This window comes from Labeo rohita, chromosome 21 (assembly GCF_022985175.1).
Source record: "Labeo rohita strain BAU-BD-2019 chromosome 21, IGBB_LRoh.1.0, whole genome shotgun sequence".
NCBI lineage: Eukaryota > Metazoa > Chordata > Actinopteri > Cypriniformes > Cyprinidae > Labeo > Labeo rohita.
Genome location: NC_066889.1, coordinates 16,532,547 through 16,549,854, shown reverse-complemented (window position 1 = coordinate 16,549,854; position 17,308 = coordinate 16,532,547). Strand labels below are relative to the sequence as shown.

The 17,308-nt window shown below is 34.1% G+C and overlaps 1 protein-coding gene and 1 non-coding gene across 2 annotated transcripts; both read right to left on the bottom strand.

Annotated features, from left to right (window-relative positions):
* Positions 1–63: 63 nt before the first annotated feature.
* skp2 (S-phase kinase-associated protein 2, E3 ubiquitin protein ligase) lies at positions 64–16,849 on the bottom strand. The gene is given in 13 exon segments (XM_051093416.1): positions 64–665; positions 1,009–1,116; positions 1,209–1,260; positions 1,343–1,470; positions 2,351–2,388; positions 2,390–2,450; positions 3,429–3,563; positions 4,541–4,684; positions 4,784–4,898; positions 5,490–5,725; positions 6,479–6,648; positions 7,942–8,135; positions 16,754–16,849. Coding segments are annotated over 11 exon segments (1,233 nt in total). The 5' UTR covers positions 6,493–6,648; positions 7,942–8,135; positions 16,754–16,849; the 3' UTR covers positions 64–463.
* On the bottom strand, positions 11,467–11,573 carry LOC127153086 (U6 spliceosomal RNA). Its single transcript, XR_007825175.1, has one exon. It is a non-coding gene; the product is annotated as a U6 spliceosomal RNA (small nuclear RNA).
* Positions 16,850–17,308: the final 459 nt, after the last annotated feature.

The window sequence follows — 17,308 nt, the reverse complement described above, 5'->3', positions numbered from 1 at the left end:
TAAACTAGACAATCCTTTGATAATCCTATAGTAAAACTGGAAATGTACTTGATCCGTGGCAGGAAAACAGATCAGACCTACCATTTATATTCTAGATTTCACCTGAAGCAATAAACATCTAGTGAAACTCACCATTTTCAACATTAATAGCTATTGGTACCAAACATTTAAAGTTAAAACATACTGCTAACTGTCCACTCTTCGTCTCTTATTTTGTGATAAATGATAGGATCTTTGCTGCAGTGTAACAAGAACGCCACTTAATTCAAGATTGTCAGGATCTCCAACACAATTGTCGTCTTCACAAAACAAACTGGTACAATATAAAACGAGGATTTACCAGTGATGTTTAAGACTTTTTTTTAAAATCACATTTAAAGGCACAATTAAGAGAGAGATAAGGACTATTACAAAAGCTATTTCACAATTTGGTTCACCCTGTAACCATCCTGGATTAAAAACATCAATGTTTGTACACAAGTCGGCAGTGCATTCCCCAAATTGTGCGATCCTTTTTTGATGCTGAGGTGGGACGTGCCACAGTGGAAAACGGTTGTGTGTTGATCTGTATGTGCGGTAGACCTTTACAAAGAATGGGGAGGTAGCTGTCCTGTATGAGCCCGAAGACCTCCAGGGTTTGCAAATTTGGAAACTTTTCAAAGTCACTGCAGACAGAGAGAGAAAAAAGGAAAATTTAGTATTTGTATGCAGAGACTAACCACCTTTTTCTTCACGTAAAAGTTCCAGCTATTTTTAGCTGTACAAAACAGCTCATTTGTTGCTTGATATAGCAAATTGGTGTGTCTCACCATATTGTTTTGATGTATTATTTTAATCATTAACACACTGGTTTGTAGTGCAAACAGTTACCGTTTACTTCATGTTGTTATTCTTTTCATTATTTCCCTGTAGTGGCCAATGAACTGTAAGTCTCACCCATAAGCTAAAGGTGGATATACTGACAAAAAAAAGTTCATCTTTTCTTTCTGAATTAAACCAATATCTTACATGAGAGAAGCTGGGTGGATCTGATAACAGCGGCTCAGCCCCAGATGTTTCAAGGAGGAAAGTTGCTCTAGGACTGGGAAACTGTCTGTCGTCACAAGCACGCTGTCACTGTAAACGATAAAACATAACTGAATATGAACCTCCTGCCGTTTGCTATTAGGCATATGACCCACAATCATTTTTCTGAATTATGAGCTCACCTCAAATCTAGATTTGAAAGGTTCGGACATGTTTTTACTATAGCTTTAACATCTGAAACAACAAACAAAAAAAGTTGTTGCATGAAATTGTTACAAATGCATTTACATAAAGCTGAATGCCTTCATTTTCTTACCTTCCATAGTGAGGTTTTGTCTATAACCACTGATGTTCAGTTGAGTGATGCTGGAGGGAACGTTGCTAGCAATAGCTTGAACATGGAGATTATTGAAGTCACACCATGACACATTCATTTCTTCAATTCTGGTGAGAGAGAGAAAATTACAAGCTTTAAAAGGGGTCACATCATGTTTAATATTTTCTTAAATCTTTAGAGGTAAAATGCTTGATGTATTATGCTACAATACAGTCTAACTACCATGCACATGTCAAATACATTTTCAGTACAATGTGCTTGCGTTAATGTTGTAAAACTTTTGGGTAACATTTTATTTTAAGGTGTCCTTGTTACACATGCTATGAGTAATTACTATTATAACAATTAATTATGCATGATTACATGCAAGTAACCCTAGGCCAAACCCTAATCCTAACCATATAGAAAATACATGTAGTTAATTAATAATACTCAGTACTTAAATGTATAATTACACTGTAAAAAGGACACCATAAAATAAATTGTAACCAACTTTTGCTGCTATTGAGGTGGGATGTATTTACAGAAACTGATTACATGTAACTGCATCCAGATATTTTAAAATATGTAAAAATGCACATGATAAGTGTATTGTATCAATTAACTTGAAATTAATGTGACTGCAAAATTTGTTCTGACATTTCTGATGATGAATACATGCTCATAAGCAATAATTATGAAATCATTTATCTTTATATATACAGTAACATGTAAAAGTTGGTAAGACTGTGTGCTTTTGAAAGTCTGTAATAATCATCAAGCCTAATGCAGTAAAAACTGTCAAATCTTGAAATATTATTGCAATTAAAAAGAACAGAGTTGTACTTTAAAATAGTTTATTCTTATGTTGACAAAGTTGAGTTTTCAGCAACCTTTACACTAACCTTCAGCGGCACATGATCCTTCAGAAATCATTATAACATGCTGATTTAATTTTGCTTATTATCAATGCTGATTTTTATTTTTTGGTATACAAGTTGATCTTACCGAGTGCAAGATTTCAACATCTCAGTCAACGATTCAGGGGGAGAAGCCTGAACAGCCACACAAATTCAGTCGGACAATTTCAGTATTTTGGGCCAGAGAACTGCAAGACAACAAAATACAGGTTCAAGGTCTTCATATGCTCTTATGTGAATAAAAAAAAAAAAAAAGATATAGTTAAAGGATTGGTTCACCCAAAAATAAAAAAAATTCTGTTATTAATTATTCATCCTCATGTCGTTCCAAACCTGTAAGACCTTTGTTCATCTTCAAAACAAATTAAGATATTTTTGATGAAATCCAAGAGCTTTCTGACCCTGCATAGAAAGCAACGCAGCTGACACATTCAAGGCTCAGAAAGGTAGTAAGGACATTGTTAAAAGTAGTCCTCATCTGTAATTTTAAGTTGCCAGACTACTTTGTGTGAGAAAAAAAAATAAATAAATTTATTCAACAATTTTTCTCATCCATGTCAGTCTTAAACACTCATTTATGAGAGTTAACTTGACGCATGTGTGTGGCACTGCTGATGCAGGAGCCAGTGTTCTGTCTTCATAAAAATTACGGTTGAACCCCTGATGTCACATGGACCATTTTATGTCCTTACAACCTTTTTTTTAACGGTTTTGAACGTGTCAGTTGCGTTGCTGTCTATGCAAGGTCAGAAAGCTCTCCTTTAAAATTGCAACTTTACAAGGATTCTAAATGTTACCAGTGGTTAATAACACTTATAAAAAAAATAAAATAAAATATTAAAAAAAAAAAAAAAACTGCAATTATTTCTCCATAAAATGTGTAATTTCTACATAAAGTTTACAAAGAGAAATAAATGCAAGTGCTTGGCAGACTATCAGGTAAGATCTACTGTTGGACTGACAAAGCCCAGGAACACTGGCAATTGCAAGTATAGTTCTCCATGTCTAAAAACACAAAAACTAAAAGCTGTTTGACTGGTTCTGAATAAACCCCCCTTTTGACTGGTCAATGTGTGCAGCTAACAAAAATAAAAAATAAATAAAAATCTACAAATATGTTGTAGATATGTTGTAGTGTGTAAAATGTATATTAGACCGTCACTTACTGAATAATGCTATCAGAGAGCACCAATCCTTCGAGACTGAGATTCTGCAGATGTTTGCAGCGAGAGAGGATGTCTTCGAGAACAGATGTCTGCACTGTGCAGTTTGATAAATCCAGATGCTGGATACGAAGTTTCCTGTAATTCAAAACACACTTAAATTACTAGGGCTTCCCGCTAATAGTCGACAAGAAGAGACTTGGTCGACCAAAGTTTTATTAGTCACAGAAGAAGGGAAAAAACAAACAAAAATAAAAAAAAAACACGCATTTCTAAAATCAGGCGTTCTAAGACGGACAGATCATTAACGGCTGATCTATGTGGTAATGCAGTACATCAGGCAGGAAATCCAAAGGCTCACCTATCATTCATTAGTCTCAAATAAATATGGCTTATCATCTGAAAAATGCAAGTAGATTTAACTGCTCAATCTAATGCACTATTTAAGTGTCAGTGTGGAGTGTGGAAGCTGAATAGTAGCGCTCACTACATGACAGATGGAGGCGCTGGTGCGGGCACTTGTCCTTAAAATAGTCCCTCATTTTTTTGTCATACAGATAAAAGTAATGCATCTTTCAAATCTGAAGATTGTGCACACAACAACAAAACATTGCGCTTTTGTAAAATATCGAAAGCAAACAGGATGCGCTTTCTGCAGTCTATGTCTCCATGAACTTGAGCACAAAACTTCGAAACACTGTGTACACTTGCTTTACAAACATGAAAAATATATCTATAGAGAGAGGTCTTTTAAATGAACTGCAGAGGTGACGAGTTAGTGCTGCCGATTTCATTTCTCAAGCCAAAAACAAAGAAAACACTAATGTATCAATAAAATAATTAAAATGTTTATGCAGTCTACTTGCCATTTTCCTGAAATTGATGCATTTACAATTATTATATCTGCCAATGTGCCATGACAAGCTTTTTTGCATGTGCTTAAAATGCTTATTAGGCTATGTAAGCAACTAAAGGCTGATTATTATGATTTATAAGGTTTATTAATAAACGTGCGACTATAGTCGACTAATACATAAAATGAACGCTTACTAGTCAACCAGAAGAATGACACAACATGACTTTACTGTGACACTGTGAATACACAAATTACTCACTGTGCACTTTTAAAACTGGGTTGACCGATGCAGGTGTGCGGGCAGCGCAGCCTCAATGCTCCAGCTGAGAGAACCTGCCCAAGCTCTGCATCTAACTGAGCCTTTCCCACCAAGTCCACACTGTGCCACAGAGACTCATCAAACCTGCAAATGCACAGTTTCGACTTTAATGATTTCCATCACTAATGATCAGCGGTCTTCCAAACTCCATCTTTTTGTAAGAAAAGTGTATCAATAACTTACGCTAAACGATGCCAGCGCTTGCAGACCCGTGACGTCCGGAGAAGATCTTGCAGTGAGAGACGAGACAGGATTCCCAGCAACAGCTCATCAGGAAGACTGTCCCAACACAATCCTGCTGAGGACGAAACAAGTTAACAAATCAGGCTCTCTGCTGACCATAGAAGTCCATGTTACAGCAATAAATTTAAGTTGTTTGCTCATGCAACTACACAAGTCAAAAGTTTTTGAACAGTAAGATTTTTAATGTTTTTTCTCCTGCTCACCAAGCCTGCATTTATATGATCCAAAGTACAGCAAAAACAGAATTTTGCACTATTTAAAATAACTGTTTTTTATTTGAATACATTTTAGAATGTAATGTGATTTTAAAGCTGGATTTTTAAGATCATTACTCCAGTCACACGATCCTTCAGAAATCATTCTAATATTCTGATTTGCTCAAAAAAAAACCATCCGAGTATAATTTTTTCAGTTTTTTTTTATGAACAGAAGGTTCAAAAGAACAGCATTTAATCTTTTGTAACATTATAAATGCTGTTTTAATCAATTCAAAGCATCCTTGCTAAATAAAAGTATTAATTTGTATTATTTCTACTGTAGTAGGTTTTGTATAACAGGCTTTTCATAAAATTGCAATCATGATAGAAATGCATGTATGAAACATGCTACAGTAGGCTTTATTTACTTCATTTTCTCAGTCACAAACCTGTTGATTCTCTTCTTTTCCTGGGACGTCTGGCAAGAACAAATACGTTTTCTTCATTCTCTTTCCCTTTTGCAGAAGTCAGTATCTTTTTGTGTGGGGGTGACCACTGCTGGATGAGCTCGTTTGGCGTGTTTTCAGTGTCTAGACCCCCACTGCAGGAGGGCCGCCTTTTCCATTTACTCCTCTGAGGCCTGTACAGGGATCCCTCCAAATTCTCACTCAGTTCTTGAAACGCTCTACATAAAACGAGGACAACATTAAACAACAGCAACACCAATATTTCATCATATTAGAAGGACACATAGCGGTATAACAGCAGAAAGCGTTATGTAACAACCGCGAAGGTTAAACAGTCGTCATTACCGTTACATAAGTTCAACCTACAACCATTTAAAAAAAGAAAAACATCTTCTTCAGCTTCTTACTTAACAATACACAATGTCTAATAACACATTAAAACCGTTTTAAATTACCTGTATAACGCTACTGTAAACTGCAAGCTCACTCACAAGTTGTGATGCCCGCCATTTGCAGCAAACTACCTCTATACCAAAAATAGCCTTCGTATTAATTTGTTTTCGAAAAACAAAACTATATATAACCTGAAGGCACAATTAAAAAGGTTTAAGAAACTTGAAAATTTAGATGTGCTTATATAAATACACGATCATCGAAAAACTCGCCCTCGCTCGTCACAACGCGACTGATGGCGCGCGCCAACTGCATATTCGACTAAATGCATTTTTACAAAAGCGTCCTTCAGATCTATGCACAAGCGATCTGAAATTATGTTTTAGTATATACTTTTGTTATTATGCTCAGTGTTTTTTAATAATACACCAACATGTAGAACTTACAAAGTGCACCAAAGTGGAGGGAGAATCTAAAGGTAGTGTTCAGAAACACGCAAGTCACCCAATTTCAGGAAAATATAGCAATGTAAAATGCATATGATCATTGAGATCTGATAAATTAAAAGAACATGTTACCTTTCGTTTGACATCCTTTTTCAATGTTATTAAAAGTATTCACTTTCAGATGCAGTAAGACTTCCCCTGTCCCGAGCTCGGGCTGGCGGCGCATTTAAACCAGACTCTGGACCGCCTGTCTTGTTGCAATGCCATTGGCTCGAATGTAGGTCGCCGGAAGTGATGCATTTCTGACAGAGTAATGAAAGGGTATCTATTTCGCCCTCTGCTGTGGAGGACTAAACATACGACTCTTTACACATTAAAACGTGGAGTCATATATGTGACCCTGGACCACAAAAACAGTCATAAGTAGCATGGGTATATTTGTAGCAATAGCCAAGAATACACTGTATGAGTCAAAATTATTTTTTTCTTTTATTCCAAAGATTATTAGGATATTAAGATCACGTTCCATGAAGATCATTTGTAAATGTTCTACGGTAAATATATCCAAAAATAATTTTTAATTAGTAAGATGCTTTACTTAGAACTTCATTTGGACAACTTTAAAGATAATTTTCTCAATATTTAGATTTTTTTTTTTTGCACCCCAGATTCCAGATTTACAAATAGTTGTATCTTGGGCCAAATACAGTCCTGACAAACCAAACATTAATGGATAGCTTATTTATTCAACTTTCAGATGACGAATGTCAATTTCAAATCTCAAATTTACCCTTATGACTGGTTTTGTGGTCAAGGGTCACAACCCTGCTGGAAAATAAATAAATAACTATATATATATACATATGTTGATGGTTTGTAATGTTTGTAATGGCATTTGTAGTGGGAACCATTAGAATTTCTGTGATATAAACCATCGCAGAAATTCTAATGGTTTCCACTACAAATACCATTACAAACATTACAAACCATCAACTTTTAACCATTAAAACAATTAAAAATGGTTTTCTGTAGTGTGTTTTGAGACATATTCCATTAGTATTTAGTGGTTTTAACAAGCCACCAATAGAAGGCGACCAATTACTAGAAATCCACAGGGTCCATTACAGTTTCCATTAAAACCACTACAAGTCCCATTATAACCATTACAAAACTTTATAATGGTGTCTATTGTTTTTCAGCATGGAAGACACGCAAAAATTAAGTTACTTTCATCCCAAAAGTAAAATTGAAAAATGCACCAAATCATACAATACATGCAGGCCTATACATTTATAAAGTTATTTGTAGTCCAAATCTGGAAGAGAATTAGCATTTACAAGCCATGGGTTTTCTTGGGCATTTTTAATATATGAATAAGATGGTTGACATTACTCTGAAAGACTTTCGAGGTGTTTTTATTTCAACAAATATAATACAATCATGCTTCAAATATGATTTGTATAGATGCTGTGTGTTTTTAAATGTAGGTTGCTAAGAAGTGGGTAACTAAACTGGCAGAAGAATGCAAGTTGTCTTTATATAGCAACTTAGAGAGAGAGAAAGAGATGTGTAAATGCATTATCCATGCACTTTACCTTAGTAGTGTAATCCTTAGAGTTTATTTCCTAGAAACCTGTGGCTTTTGCATATGATATCTGCAAAGGCTTTGTTCTACTGCACCAGTCCTTCCTGCTGATAAAGCCTAAACCTAGTGTACATGAGCAAGTGAGGCTGTTTTCCATATTTGGAGTCCATGCATCTGCACCAGCTGCAGAACCAGTAATGTGACCTTAAAAAAAAAAGAATTAAGATATATTAACAATTAATAGCATATAATTACATTTTATGTATTTTCTTATTAACTACACATTCTGACCAATTATATCTTTAAGCAGTGTATTGGTAGTATGCTACACTTTTAGGAAACGTGTAAAATAGGGCACAATGCATTGTGTTCATTTGAAGGAAATTTCTGTATTGATTTTTCAGTTTTTTTACCTGAATTTAAAATAATACATTGTATTTTGTGTTCTCAGGTTATAATTTTAACAATTACCAGTACCTTTCCTATTTTTTTTTGAACTGATCAACAAGTGCAGGTACAAAGTAATAACAAGGTGTTATCATAAATGAACAATTTTTATAGAACAATTCCATCTAGCAACTTAATTCATGTGATATGTGTACTGCTAGACACCTTTGATTTCCAATTGTTGTGCCTTTTTATCATTTGAGTTGCTAAAACAGTTGCTAAAAGTTGCCAGATAGATTTTAAAAATAGCTTAATTTGTTGCCAAGTGCATTTTGAAGAAATAGTTGCTAGGGTAGTCTGAAAAGTTGCTAAATCTAGCAACAAATTGCTAAGTTGGCAACACTGCTGACAATTATATTCTACTGGTCTTTCAGTGCTTAATATGCATGCATGTAAGTGCATTCTCTCTCCTTCCACGTTGATCTTTTTATTTTCCTTTTTGGAAAATCTGTACAAATGACTTGAGCTGCTTTAGTGTAAATATTTAGTCCAAACATACCTCTGACTCTCCTGAATTTGCCACCTACAGTGCCTTCCACTAATATTGGCACCCTTGGTAAATATGAGCAAAGACGGCTATGAAAATAAATCTGCTTTGTTTATCTTTATGATCTTACATTCAAAAATTTCACAAAATGCTAACCTTTCATTGAAGTAAAACAATTAAAAGTGGGGGGAAACTTACGTTATGAAATAAATGTTTTTCTCATATGCATGTGGGGCACAATTATTGACACCCTTAGAAATTATAATGAGTAAAATACCTCTGAAGTATATTCCCATTCATATTTGCATTTATTTAGCACACTAGAATGACTAGGAGTATGATATTGTCCATCAATAACTTCCTGTTTCACAGGATTATAAATATGAGGAGCACAAAACCAAATAATATAGTTCTGATGTGCAGAACAAGATTGTTAAGCTTCACAAAATAGAAAGTGGCTGTAAGAAAAGAGCTAAAGCATTGAAAATCCCAATTTCCATCATTAGGACAATAATTAAGAATTCCAATCAACTAAAGATGTTACAAATCTGCCTGGAAAAGGACGTGTGTGAGTTTAAGTGTCCAAAGACTCTCCAAGGATCACAGTAGGAGAATTGCAGAGATTAGTTGAGTCTTGGGGCCAAAAGACTAAAAAATTCTACCACATGTTGTTCAGGATGGCTTTAAGAAAAATCCTCCTCGCTCATCCAAAAACAAACTCCAGCATATTCAGTTGTCAGACACAACTTGAATTTCAATTGGGACTGGCTTCTGTGGTCAGATGAAACAAAAAAAAAGAGCTTTCTGGCAGCAAACACTCAAGATAGGTTTGGTACCCCATGCCCACAGTTAAATATACTGCTGGATCTTTAATGTTGTGGGCTTATTTTCCTGCCAGAGGTCCTGGACATCTTGTTCAGATACATGGCATCATGGATTCTAGCAAATACCAACAGATAAAAAACGTAAACCTGCCTGCATCTGTTAGAAGTTCTATAATGAGCTGTGGTTGGATCTTCCATCAGGACAGTGATCCAAATCAAACATCAAAATCAACACAAAAATGTGTCACTGAGCATAAAATGAAGTCCCAGTTGCCTGACCTGAACCCTATAGAAAATGCGTGAGGTGAACTGAAGAAGAGAAGCACCAGCATGGAGCTGGGAAACTAAAGGATCTGAAGAGTTTCTGTATGAAGGAATGGTCTCTGATCTCTTGTCAGGTTTTCTCCAAACTCTTCAGGCATTAAAGAAGAAAACACAGAGCTGTTATCTTGAATACATTGCAATAATTGGGTGCCAATAATTGTGGTCAACATGAACTACAGAAAAACATTTACTTCATAAAGAGATTTCCCCCCTGCTTTCCATGGTTTTACCTAAATGATAGGTTAGAATATTGTGAATTTTTGAATGAAAGATTAAAAGGATAAACAATGCAGATTTATTCTTACAGCCACCTTTGCTCATATTTACCAAGGGTGCCAGTATTAGTGGAGGGCACTGTATAACAAACATAAGACTGATGGTTATTATTGTGGGTATTATTTTACTTTTTAATAAAATTCTATATTAAAATAGAGATAATTGTTTATAAATCTTGCAGTCCAAGCTGTGAAAACACTGGTAATTTGAAATCAAGTCTCAAAAATATCAAACTTTTATTTTATATATAGAATCCTGTATGTTTTTGTTTTCTTTTCAAAGACAATACTTAATATTCAGGTAAACAGTCATGAACGTGTAAACTGACGTTTAGATAAATACAACGGTTGACAAATAATATGACGTCGAGTTGTATTTGCATATGTAAGTCCTTGAGTTTAGTTTTGCAACACACAATGTGTTTGCGCTACAATCTTGAAAGTCTACAAAATAATGTTGTTTTGAACTCTGACTTTTAATATGTTTCGTGCTTACAATCTGATACGTGACACAAAAACAGAAAGGTGTGGAAAATAGTCTTAAATGAAGAGCGTTTGTCCTGCACGGACGATCTCCTCTGAATTATGAAGCAACATACACGACAACATTTATTTAGTAACACCAGATTTTTGTGGTAGGTGGAAATTAAAATACGTGTTTTAATTCTTGTTTTGCCTCTGCGTTTTCAGGTACAAACGGTCAAAGGAAACAACGCAAATTTGGCACCCAAGCTATGCGAAAACAACACATATGAATGGTAAGTCGGTTCAAATTATTTTATACGTTAGTATTTGTTATATATAATTAATTTGGATTGATTTCATGTCGATATTTGCTGGTTTGACTCGAAAAGAACGAAGATTCGGAGTTATCGTTAGTGATGCTGACACATTACCAGCTATCAGATTAAATACGGTACATTAAATCGTCTAAACAAACATCAGGATGCTAAATGCAATCATTTTTAATAATTACAACCATTTTTGGCTTAAAAAAAGTAGAAAAAACCGTCTCTGTTCAGACAACTTTATTAAATCCGAGCTCTGCTGTGCCAGACTGCCAGTGCAGCGCTACCATCTAGCGGCGGACTTGCGTACTGCAGGTCTTCTGCACTAGATACAGTATAAGATATAAAATATTACAGTAAGTTATTATTTAATAATTCATAATAATAAATAAAAATGAGGAACGCTTCACGAATTTGCGTGTCATCCTTGCGCAGGGGCCATGCTAATCTTCTCTGTATCGTTCCAATTTTAGTATATGTGCTGCCGAAGCAAGCACGAACAGAGGGTGCCGACGAGGGCTATATATACCACTGACTCCCAGCCGTGTTTCTCATAGGTGGTAAGTGAATAAATCCCTTATTCTGCTCACTTATGTCAAATGTGACTGTGAATCATGCTGATCTAAACCAGCAGAACTCTAAAACCAGAGAATTTTATAACCAGTACTTTTGTAAAGGTTTAACAGAACATTCTCTGAGCTGTAGATCATATGCAAACAGGCCTCAACTCTTCTAGCTATGATTGGATTGCTCAGCTTGACGTAGCGGCGCTCTTGGTCACATGTCACGCACCATCCCCCACAGACAGCACACAACCTCCCCCTCGGGCAACGAGCGTCCGCCTTTCTCACAGAAGAGCACAAAAGGCTGAAAGACCAGGAAACTGCTTTCAGAAGAACAGAGGCTGTGAAAACACTGTGCACCTCAAAACTTAAAAAGTTCAACTGAGAACAGACACTAGAAACATTCCATCTGAGGGTTAAGATCTATATCTAACTCTCCAATATCATGTGCAATTTAACATCATCACGTACAATGTAGTTGTAAAATACTTTTTTAAGCATTTTAAAAAGTCTAGCTTTAGCTGAGATGTGTTATATGTTTATTTATTTATTTTTCTAATATCTAATTAATAAGTTTTTTATCTGCAAAGCTGAATGAGGTTGTTTAGCATATAGGTTATATGAATATATCCATCAGCATGGTGCCGGTGATAGTTAAATAAAGGTGGAGAAAGTACATGTTATGTAGAATATGACAAATACGACCAGTAATGAGCAACAGGGCCCACCAAATCCTGTCTAAACGTATTTGAAAAGATAAGGGGCCCAGAGTAATATAAAATCAGGGTGATCTGAGAGTAAATAAAAACCCTTAATAAAAAGCATTTAGGTGAGATATTCTCTTCAGTTATTAGAAATGTTTTTCAGGCACTGTAAAAACATTTTTTTTTAAATAAATACTACTCCTGAGCTTTCTATTCATTAAAGACTGGAGGTGACTGCTGGAAATTCAGCTTTGCCAACACAGGAATAAATAACCTTTTTAAAAATATATTAAAGAAAACAAAATATATACACTACCGTTCAAAAGTTTGGGGTCAGTAAGACTTGTAATAGTCTTTAAAGAAGTCTCTTATGCTCATCAAGGCTGCATTCATTTAATTAAAAATATATAAAAAAAAAAACAGTAATATTGCAAAATGTTTTTACAATATAAAATAATGTTTTTTTTTATTTTAACATACTTTAAAATAGAATTTATTCCTGTGATGAAAAGCTGAATTTTTATCAGCTGTTACTCCAGTCTTAAGTGTCACATGATCCTTCAGAAATCATTCTAATATGCGGATTTATTATTAGAATGATCAATGTTGGATAATATCAACAGTTGTGCTGCCAAATATTTTTTGGAACCTGTGATTTTTTTTTTTCAGGATTCTTTCATGAATAACAAATTTTAAATGTAATAATAATCAAATGTAATAATATTTCACAATATTCCTGTTTTACTGTTTTTTTGATTAAATACATGCAGCCTTATATATATTATATTATTTATGTATATACTATATTAAATGGCACTCAAAAGACACTCATTTGTCGCCATCTAGAGGCGAAATTGTTTTCCCTGCTTTGCCATCGCAAGAATAAATTACCTTTTTTTTTAAATATATTTAAAAAGCAGTTATTTTATAACGTTATAATAATCTAATGTAATCATATTTCAGAATATTCCTGTTTTTCTGTATTTCTGATTAAATAAACGCAGCCTTAGTATTTTTTAGTATTTAATGTCACTCAAAAACACTCACTTCTCGCCATCTAATGGCGAAAGCAGTTCTTTTAGAACGTAATAGTGATAAAATACAATAATATTGAACAATATTGCCGTTTTTTTTTTTTTTTTTGTATGTTTTATCAAACAATAGCAGCTTTAGTATATATGAGTATTAAACGGTAGTCAAAACACACTCATTTGTCGCCATCTTGTGGCGTAGTTATGTTTTCCCAGCGTTGCCATCACAGAAATAAATTACGCTTTAAAATATATTAGAAAAGAAATCAGTTATTTCAAAACGTACTAGTAATCAAATGTAATAGTATTTCACAATATTCCTGTTTTACTATATTTTTGAAGAAATAACTGCAGCCTTTGTATTTATTAGTATTAAATGGCAGTCAAAAGACATTAATTTGCCGCCATCTTGTGGCGTGATTTTTATGTTTTCCCAGCTTTGCCATCACAGGAATAATTTGAACGCAGCTATTTTAAATTAAAACAATATTTCAATATTTAATTTTATGTAGTTTTGACACTCAATACACTCGTCACCATAGTGGCGTAATTATGTTTTCCCACTCACTTAAAAAACATCACCACGAGAAATATTATTTTGCTCTTACCAATAAAGGTAAGAATCATTTCACGTGTCCGTCACGAATAGTCATATCACGCTTCTGATGTTAGGCCTATATGACTGTGTGTTCAACAAATTTCAAAACTTTTAGCACTCACCACAACGACTACAGTGTCATTACAATAGATGTCATCTGTTTTTATAGTCTGCGCTTATGATACTTCTGTATTTTTTTTAATGGTCATTGTTCACTGCCATTATATGGACAAACATAAGCAGAACATCTAAAACAATCTCCCTTTGTGGTCTGAAATAGACATTATAACGACACCAAAGTTTGTAATACAACGTTTTTACACTGGGGGAACCTGATGTGAATATATTAAACGTTAAAAACATTACAGAGTTTTATCTGCCTTTTGTTTAAGGGCCATTTTAGACACAACTCTACACTAAAAAACTGTAAATTCAGTCTTTTTGGAACCGTGCTAAAGTTTTCTGCAAATACGTTTTCTTACTGTAAACGAGCACGTGGTTCAGAACGAAAGTTAGTGGAACGTTGAGGCGAAACAAAGGTACAAAAATGTATTATGACGTTAGTTATTTCATTGTTTAAGGAACGTCACTAACAAACATTTTTTTTCTGCATTTAAGCACGCTTTTTTAGGAGTTATTCCATAACATTTAGTTTTCATACGTGTACCACTCGCTAACTAACCGTGTTCTGATTAGCATCTTTGAGCTGACATCTTTGTTTTTGGTGTTATTCCATAAAATTGTCACTACAAAACAGCCACAACCGAAACGTCATTGTTTCGGGAGTGAGAAAAGGGAACACATAATCATATCTGGGGGAAATAATAAACCAACAAGGCCAAAGAAGCCTAAACAGCTAAGGAGTCTTTTTAGGCACAACGCGAAGCGGAGCAAATAAAGTGTAATGATGTAAATAAAAACATTATTCTTACACCAAACAATGTAGTTCCTCAGAAACGGTTGTGGTTGCTGAGCAACACAGATTCGAATGTGGCTCAACCAATCCGAATCAAGGACCGGAAGCGAATTTTAGTACAGTTATGCACTAATGTAGTTTAAATGCAGCTTCAAAGAACTCTAAACGATCCCAGCCGAGGTATGTTTTAGTAGTGTTTTAGTATGCAAGTTAAAATTCTGTAATGTGATGTGGTCACTACCAAAGCATTACTGTCAAAACTTAAAAAGTTCAACTGAGAACAGCCACTAAACATCCCATCTGAGGGTCAAGATCTATATCTAACTCTCCAATATCATGTGCAATTTAACATCATCATGTACAGCGTAGCTGCAAAATACTTTTTTAAGCTTTTTTAAGCATTTTAAAAAGTCTAGCTTTAGCTGAGATGTGTTATATGTTTATTTATTTATTTTTCTAATATCTAATTAATAAGTTTTATCTGCAAAGCTGAATGAGGTTGTTTAGCATATAGGTTATATGAATATATCCATCAGCATGGTGCCGGTGATAGTTAAATAAAGGTGGAGAAAGTACATGTTATGTAGAATATGACAAATACGACCAGTAATGAGCAACAGGGCCCACCAAATCCTGTCTAAACGTATTTGAAAAGATCTGAGAGTAAATAAAAACCCTTAATAAAAAGCATTTAGGTGAGATATTCTCTCCAGTTATTAGAAATGTTTTTCAGGCACTGTAAAAACTTTTTTTTTTAAATAAATACTACTCCTGAGCTTTCTATGCATTAAAGACTGGAGGTGACTGATGGAAATTCAGCTTTGCCAACACAGGAATAAATAACCTTTTTAAAAATATATTAAAGAAAACAAAATATATATATTTTTTAAATGTAATAATAATCAAATGTAATAATATTTCACAATATTCCTGTTTTACTGTATTTTTGATTAAATACATGCAGCCTTATATATATTATATTATTTATGTATATACTATATTAAATGGCACTCAAAAGACACTCATTTGTCGCCATCTAGAGGCGAAATTGTTTTCCCTGCTTTGCCATCGCAAGAATAAATTACCCTTTTTAAAATATATTTAAAAAGCAGTTATTTTATAACGTTATAATAATCAAATGTAATCATATTTCAGAATATTCCTGTTTTTCTGTATTTCTGATTAAATAAACGCAGCCTTAGTATTTTTTAGTATTTAATGTCACTCAAAAACACTCACTTCTCGCCATCTAATGGTGAAAGCAGTTCTTTTAGAACGCAGTAGTGATAAAATACAATAATATTGAACAATATTGCCGTTTTTTTTTTGTATGTTTTATCAAACAATAGCAGCTTTAGTATATATGAGTATTAAACGGTAGTCAAAACACACTCATTTGTCGCCATCTTGTGGCGTAGTTATGTTTTCCCAGCTTTGCCATCACAGAAATAAATTACGTTTTAAAATATATTAAAATGGAAAGCAGTTATTTCAAAACGTATTAGTAATCAAATGTAATAGTATTTCACAATATTCCTGTTTTTACTATATTTTTGAAGAAATAACTGCAGTCTTTGTATTTATTAGTATTAAATGGCAGTCAAAAGACATTAATTTGCCGCCATCTTGTGGCGTGATTTTTATGTTTTACCAGCTTTGCCATCACAGGAATAATTTGAACGCAGCTATTTTAAATTAAAACAATATTTCAGTATTTAATTTTATGTAGTTTTGATCAGTATTACATGTATAGTAGTATTAAATGTATTAAATGACACTCAATACACTCGTCACCATAGTGGCGTAATTATGTTTTCCCACTCACTTAAAAAACATCACCACGAGAAATATTATTTTGCTCTTACCAATAAAGGTGTCCGTCACGAATACTCATATCACGCTTCTGATGTTAGGCCTATATGACTGTGTGTTCAACAAATTTCAAAACTTTTAGCACTCACCACAACGACTACAGTGTCATTACAATAGATGTCATCTGTTTTTATAGTCTGCGCTTATGATACTTCTGTATTTTTTTTAATGGTCATTGTTCACTGCCATTATATGGACAAACATAAGCAGAACATCTAAAACAATCTCCCTTTGTGGTCTGAAATAGACATTATAACGACACCAAAGTTTGTAATACAACGTTTTTACACTGGGGGAACCTGATGTGAATATATTAAACGTTAAAAACATTACAGAGTTTTATCTGCCTTTTGTTTAAGGGCCATTTTAGACACAACTCTACACTAAAAAACTGTAAATTCAGTCTTTTTGGAACCGTGCTAAAGTTTTCTGCAAATACGTTTTCTTACTGTAAACGAGCACGTGGTTCAGAACGAAAGTTAGTGGAACGTTGAGGCGAAACAAAGGTACAAAAATGTATTATGACGTTAGTTATTTCATTGTTTAAG